The sequence below is a fragment of the Vigna unguiculata genome, chromosome 2 (genome assembly GCF_037176805.1).
Source record: "Vigna unguiculata cultivar grain cowpea cultivar isolate G323 ecotype 2 chromosome 2, ASM3717680v1, whole genome shotgun sequence".
In the NCBI taxonomy this organism is placed as follows: domain Eukaryota; kingdom Viridiplantae; phylum Streptophyta; class Magnoliopsida; order Fabales; family Fabaceae; genus Vigna; species Vigna unguiculata.
The window spans coordinates 20,729,238-20,736,792 of record NC_140793.1 but is presented as its reverse complement, the minus strand read 5'-3'; the positions used below and the strand labels follow the sequence as shown (position 1 = coordinate 20,736,792).

General features: G+C 32.6%; 1 protein-coding gene across 1 annotated transcript; it reads right to left on the bottom strand.

The window, feature by feature from the left end:
• Window positions 1-5,719: 5,719 nt before the first annotated feature.
• LOC114174062 (transcription factor MYB53-like) lies at window positions 5,720-7,238 on the bottom strand. The gene is made up of 3 exons (XM_028058804.2): window positions 7,048-7,238; window positions 6,804-6,933; window positions 5,720-6,594 (listed from the first exon to the last, which is right to left on the bottom strand). The coding sequence occupies exons 1-3, from the start codon at window positions 7,178-7,180 to the stop codon at window positions 5,889-5,891; spliced, it is 969 nt and encodes a 322-aa protein (XP_027914605.2). The 5' UTR covers window positions 7,181-7,238; the 3' UTR covers window positions 5,720-5,888.
• Between the last annotated feature and the right edge of the window lie 317 nt (window positions 7,239-7,555).

The following is a 7,555-nucleotide window of genomic DNA, read 5'->3' as shown; positions in this document are numbered from 1 at the left end:
TCCACCAATTTCTACTGTATGTGAGTGCACCAATTTCTATTCCAGCTATTATAGGTTGACAAATTTTTTTAAAGTTTTGAGAAACTTTCCTAGATAAAAAAATATTATTTAATTACTTTATTAAGTTTGTAAAAAAAAATTATCGAAAGATAATTTTTCTTTCTATTCACCACTTTTTACCTAGAGTGGACACTCCTTCAAAAAGAAATAACTCTTTTTAACAACTTCTTTCATTTATATATATATATATATATATATATATATATATATATATATATATATATATATATATATAATCTATCAAATTAAAAAATAGGTTTTTCCTTTTTAATATTTTTAGTATATTTTTTCGCTATAACGATTTGTTTGATACATATAAACTCTTACCTTTTTATATTTAACATAAATATATTTTAAATTAGTTTAATTATATGTTGAGTCTCAAATAAATTTGAAAATTTTTAATTTAATTTCTATTAAATTTCTGTGTTTAAGAGCAATAATATTAAATTTTTTCAATTTAGTTTATGTTGTCAGGTTTTTCTTTAATTATATAATGTTATATATTGCCCGCTTAAATTTCATCATATAATTTTTTTAATAATAATATAAGATCTCTTTAAAATTTATTGTATTTAACGAAAATTATTCTCAAAAATAACTAAAAATATATACAAAAGAAAAAAAATTATAAATTATAAAGTAGATAATTAAAAATTATAAAACATGAAATTATAAAATAGAATCTAAAATTATAAATATATAAGATTCTATTATAAAATTAAGATAATTACAAATTATAAAATCCAAAATTCCAAAATTAAAACGTAAAATTACAAAATTACAAAATTATAAAACAATAAAATTATAAAACTAATAAAATAAAAAATTACAAAATTACAATTTTGTTGGTTTTGTTTCATTCAAAAGTGCAATCTTAGAGGAATATGTAAAACTTTTTACAGTGCATGATCAAGCTCACGTTGTCTTGATAAACTAGATGTAGCTTAGTTATTGAGTGAATCAGTTTAAAAATCATTGTGTGATCCTCTTTCCCTTGTCTTGTTCATCATCTAAATCTCAAGAAAATTAATAAAACTAATCTTTGTAAGCTATGCATGTGTTTTATCATTATATAGTAATATAACTAAGTTGGATATATTGATTGGAACGTATCTTGGTTGAGAAAATATGTTGTTTAGGTGAGTTTTGTGCATTTCATGTTTCTGCATAATTTTCAAGAATATCAGCTAATTGATTTTATATTTTAATCTGTTGAATCATATTGCATGAACAAATTAATCTATTGTTTTTTGTTTTAATCAGTTAAAAGTGTACGTTTTTGCAATACTTTCAACCCCTCCCTCCCCTTCTTAGTTAAACTATCTATTCCAATACTTACAAAAAGGGAGAGGTGGATGTTGAAAGAAACATAAGTGAGTGATATGAGGCTAAGTGTTGTGTTTTATTTACCTTCCTTTATTTGTCTCATGTGAGGGTAGTAGTGGTGGTAGGTTCCGTACTCTCTTTGGAGGCCAAAGAAGTAGTCCTATGTTCATTATCTAGTTATATTATATGTTGCTAAACAATTAAAAATCCTAAGAATTAAAGAAATTAATATCTCATTTCAAAACATTTGTATTAATTAGGACTTGTATCGATGTGCATTAGAGATAGAGGTGTCAATTTGGTTTTTATCTCATGGGCCAGCCCTGTCCCACTCTTCATAAAACTCCCTTTTAGGGGGGTCCCAAATGAGAGGGTATAAAAAAAAGCCCCAGCCCCCATAGCCCCCTCTCTAGTGGGTTAGGCCTAGGGCTAAGGTGGGTTTGGTCCCCCAAATAATACTACATTAAGCCAGAGTCAAAGATCAAGTCGAGCAAGTCAAACGGGTCTGAAGACCCAAACCGGCCCGACAAGCCAAACATGTCCAATCACCCAGACAAGTCCGAAGCCCCAAACGGGCTCAATGACCCGAACGGGCCCTAAGGCCCAAAGACCTAAATCAGCCCAAAAAACTGGACGAGTTTGAAGACCTAGATGTGCCTAATGACACCGACAAGCTTGACGACCTGGACAGGCCTAACGACCCGGACAAGCACGATGACTTGGACAAGCCCGACGATCCAAAAGACCTCGACGACCCCAACAGGCCCAACGACATGGATGAGCGCGAAAACCCGAATAGACCAAACAAACCGAACGAGCCCGATGATTCAGATGGGCACGACGACCCAAACGGGCATGACGATCCAAGCGAGCCCATCCTTGTTGTTGGGACCGTTCGAGTCGTCTGGACCATCTGGGTCGTCTGGTCCATCTAGGTCGTCGTTACCGTCCGGGTCTTCGGGCACGTTTGAATCATCTAGCCTGTCTGGGTCGTTAAACCCATCCTGGTCGTTGGTCCCATTTGGGTCGTCGGGTCTGTCTGAGTCGTCGGGCCCATCCGAGTGGTCGGGCACGTCCAATTCGTCGGGCCCGTCTGGATCGTTTGGATTGTCTAGGTCATCAAGCCCGTCCGGGTAGTCGTGCCCGTCCGGATTGTCGTGCTCGTCTGGGTCGTCAGGCCTTCCCGGATCGTTCAACCTATTCAAGTCGTTGTGCTTGTTTGGTTCGTTTGGTCTATCCCACAAATAATAATACATTTTAAAAAATAATATATTTTTCATGTTTAAGATGAAAGCTCATGGGTTGGTCCTGACCTACAGGACTTTTGTATGATTTTTGACCCTGTAGGCTTCGTTGATGGAGGCTTTTTTTTTAATGTGGGCTTTTTTGGTCCTAGCCCACATGAGCTAGGGCCAAGATCTGTGGGTTGGACCATATTGACACCTCTAATTGGAAAGTATAAGAATAGTGTGGGTTGGACCATATTGACACCTCTAATTGGAAAGTATAAGAATAGTGAAAGTCCTTAGTACAATGATAGGAGAAGGTAATAGAAATATGGACTAGTAAAAATGGTAGTATTCTAGTTCTTTCCTATTACTAGCTAATATAAACCACTAATCAAATTTAAAAGTATAGTTTAAAGCTTTCATCTTTATGAGAGTGTAAATTTTAAGTTAAAAATTGATATAAAAATGTATAATATGAAACTAGATCGAATTAGCATTTGGTTTAACAAGTTAGGTACCAAAACCTAGGTCTGAACATGTTGTCTCCCAATTTTTTCACAAAACTAGTAGATGCGTTGTTATTACCATATAGTGTGATTAATATTTTCTCTTGAAATAGTACATCTGCAAGAATTATTGTGCCTACTGTTAGACTTAACATTGTTAAACACAACTTAATAATGTGATTAGCACAATCAACCACAACCACCCCCAATGCTACATTCCTCTAGCCAGTCAAGTGATTCGTATTACCTCCACCATAATCTTATAAATTACCATGGTTTATGAAGCATATGATAAGGTTTTTTCTATTAATCCAATTGCAAATTAGTTTTCTAAAATAATTAAAGGTTAATTGCTTAGTCAAATGCTGAACATTTGAATTGAAAACTAAGAACCTTGGGAATTTATGATGATCAGGCACTCTTGTATATTAAGAAATACATATAAAATAGACTCTCAGAAGGAAGATAAAATGAGTCCTAGAACACAACCTACATATTATAGCAAATCACTAATTACTGCCACCAACCTTATCCAATTGCTCACCACTTTTGGTAGACATACCCAATGAAAGATCAAATTGCTCTTGGCAAAGAAAAACAGTTATGTTCTTATTATTTAACTAGCCCTTTTCACAATAATCAAAACACTCTGATTCTTCACAACAACAACAAATTAGTAAACTATAATTATTATATTTACAATTTTGTCACTGATTCATTTATTGCGATGTGTGGATTACAATCGTTATAATAAGTTGTTATCAATTTTTTTTACTAGTGAAATAAGGGTTAAATTAGAAATAAAATAAATTTAAAAATAAAAATGAATAATTCCATTAAATATTAAGATAAGAAAAAATTAAACCTTATTTTTAAATTTTACATATGGGTGACATTTAATAAAATTTGTATTAAGAAACTCTTTCATGACTCTTTAAGACCTTATTAAAAGGCTTATGCCCTAAAAGATGAAATGTGATGCTTATATTTTAAACATTCTTCCTATTAAATGAGAACATTTTCACGACACATACGATGATACCAATACAAAAGGACAAGCTTCTCAATACGGTTACAATCGGTAAAATAAAATTCAGATGCATCTTTTGCTCATGGTCAGTTATTAAATGTAAAAATAAAAATGACTTATTTTTTAAATGGTTTTCTTAGTTCTTGGTTCAAACTTATATAAATCTTAGACCACAATCTAACCATAAATTAATGACAGAAACGAAAAAAAATATGGAGTCAGTGGAAAGTTACGTAATAGCTATGCTAATAAGCAACCAAAGGTGTCGGATTAGGTTCGTTAACATCTTTTTCAAATAACTTATAGTTTAACCCTATGTCCTGATACTTTAACAAATGACATGCTTCCCCCGTTTGACTTTAAACGTGGTTTTTGAGTAAATTTCTATTATAACAATGAAAATGACAATTTTACACAGCCAAATTAATTTTAGACTAGAGCATGTATACCTTAAATTTGTTTCCTTATAAAGTGCTATTCAATATTCGAACCAATACTTATCTCCAATAATATTGCTCCTATATGATATCATTTATTTGATTTCTTTTATATTTGTTTATAAACTTATCAAATGAATATCATTACAATTAGGCCGGTATGAATGACTTGTGCAAGCAGGTCCTCTGTACGCACAACAATTCTAAATTGTGAGGATTTTCAGATTTTTAAAGAACCATAAATATACATTATTCTTTTTATGTTTTTATTTTTGAATATATATTAATTAATGTTGGAGTCCAATTTGGATTGTTAGAGTAGAATCTCCAAAGGCATTCTTGATAGTCACCACAAATTACACGAGGCAACGACTTTGATTAGTATGATTTGGTGTCTTTAGTAAGAAAATTTTTGTCTCCCTTGTTAGAAAAGGAATAGTATAATCTACCTGCTCTGTAGAAAACATATCCGTATACCTTTCATTTCTATTGGTTGAATTGAACCCATGTTGCACATATTACTTTCAGTAAGTATTTCTTAATTAACTACACTTAAAAGTCCACTAGCTTAACCTGCTAATTTTTTTTGTCTTTATCGATATTGTAAAATTTTTACCTAGAAAATTATATAGCACATTTTAGAAAATCAGAAAAATACTGTACTTTCAGGGTTCAAATAATTTTCAATTTATATATATGATTAAATTAAATTGAAGAGGGTAGAGTGTTAATATGATAAGCTCGAAAATCTTTTTTACAACTTATAGTTAAACCATCCAAGGAAGACGTTGGTGTAGTTGAGAATTCTATCTACTGGGTTTCTTGGAAATCATCTTTCGTCACTTTGAATGTTTATCTGTTGGATGCCAAAAGATGAAAGAAAATGAATTTCCTAATAATCATTCTTATTGTTATTAGTAAATGATTGACACATTTAGAAAACTTAGCATATGAGAATGTAGATTTGAATCCTGATAAAAATATAAGAAACCATGCAAAATTAGTCTAGAAATAGATTAACTATTAGATTGCAGTTAATTTTATTTTTCATTTATTCTCTGGTTCTGAATAGAATGATCACTTCGTTCCTTCTCTCTTTATATATTAGGCTGAAAAGTAGACTATACCTGAAAGACAAAGCAACCAGAGACATTTTATGCATTCATGAAAAAATAAATAAAAATTTATAAAAGAGAGTACAAGGTATATGCATGTAAACAAACACACATCGATATTAAAAAAATTATGACTATAGCACTGTATTCCAGTCTGTGACATTACACGGAGTAATCTGAAACTAGGAAATCATTCTGAACAAAGGGTCCTCTAGCAGGATCTCTGGCCAAACGGTGCAATTATCGTCCACATTAGTGAATGAAACCTCCGACGTCACTGGTGGAACAACATGGGAAGAAGGAGAAGAAGGGGTAGTGCTAGAACACGAAAAAAGCCACAGAGAATTAGGGTAATTTTCTCCTTGATGTAATTGAACCATGTCCTTATCACTCAATTCAACAGAAGAAGAAGGTGGTGTTTTCAACTCAGGCATGTGAGAGAAAGGGGTGGAATCATTAGCCAATTGGACACTGCCAATTCCATTATATGACATAGCACTGGTATCATTTGAAACATTGACGTTGTCGTTGTCGTGGTTCATCATGAAGGTACTGTTTGTCATGCTATTAACTGAGTTAAGATCTGCCTCAGTGAATTGTGGGTGCAGGAGGTGTTGTTGTAAGCTTTGGAGGGTGGCTAATTGGATGGCCTCTTGTTGAAGCCTTGCAAGGTTCTGTTCCCATGGTTGATGCTGATTGTCCAAAAGTTGTTTCAGGTTAGCCAGTGCTATGAGATGAGACAAGCCTGTGAGAACATCATCAGTTCGAGGCTGGTGTGTCATTGGATCATAACCCATTTGAATCAGCTTCTTCTTCAGATGAGTGTTCCAAAAATTCTTTATTTCATTATCTGTCCTACCAGGTATGTGACTTGCTATTGCGGACCATCTAGTGGAATGGAGAAAAACAAAAATTGAGTTACATAAACTTCAAAACAATCAAATATTATTCATATAATGCATAAAAAATGCTTTTCTAATGCGAATTTATGGAGTCAATACAGTGATGATGTTATATAAATTAATGGAAAATACAAAAAATTATCCATAAGAAGATATTGATATTAATAAATGCCATAAGAGGTGTGAATAAAGTACTTGTTTCCGAGGATGGCATGGAGATCAAGAATTGTTTGTTCTTCCTCTTTGGAAAACTTTCCTCTTTTAATGTCAGGTCTCAAGTAGTTCGTCCACCTTAACCTGCAACTTTTGCCACACCTGTTGAGTCCTGTTATGAGTTTATTATGTTAGAAAACATGAAAAAGAGAAACTATTTGTTATGAGTTTCTTTTCTTGACACTGTGATCAATGCATTAAAAATCTTTATAGTATTATTAGTTACCTGCAAGTTTTGGAAGTGCCCTCCAGCTTGCATGACCATATTTTTGAATGTGGTTAACAAGCTTCTGATCTTCCTCGGTTGTCCAAGGACCCTTCTTCAAACCACTTTCATCACAGCAAGGAGATCTTCCCATCTCTATGATTTTATGGTATTTCTTCTTTGTCTTCTCCTTCCAAGAAGGGAAACTTAGTCACTTCTTTCAAATTCAAATCTAGGATAGGGTGGATGCTTTCTATTTATAGGGCGAATATATGGTTTGTTTGTGACCCACAAGGTTTAAATTAGTAGAGTTTAAAACTCATCATTTACCTAAAACAACTCTGCATTTTCTTAGGTAAAATTACATATAAAACCTTCGTCAACCCATTAGTGGTTGGTTACTGCAGAAGTAATAAACTACTTTTAAACCAACCTGTAGTGTTATTAGTTTGAATTGATCCTTTTAAAACCCTAAAAATTTTTCTGTTACTGTGCAGTTCTGTGACTTCATCATCATAATTCTAATGCG

What these genes read in the sequence shown, in the direction of transcription:
- LOC114174062 (XM_028058804.2), bottom strand. Translation starts at nt 7,180, where the DNA reads ATGGGAAGATCTCCTTGCTGTGATGAAAGTGGTTTGAAGAAGGGTCCT. An exon ending in GGCACTTCCAAAACTTGCAG is followed by an intron (nt 6,934 to 7,047) that starts GTAACTAATAAT and finishes AACTCATAACAG; the next exon opens with GACTCAACAGGTGTGGCAAA. An exon ending in CATGCCATCCTCGGAAACAA is followed by an intron (nt 6,595 to 6,803) that starts GTACTTTATTCA and finishes CCATTCCACTAG; the next exon opens with ATGGTCCGCAATAGCAAGTC.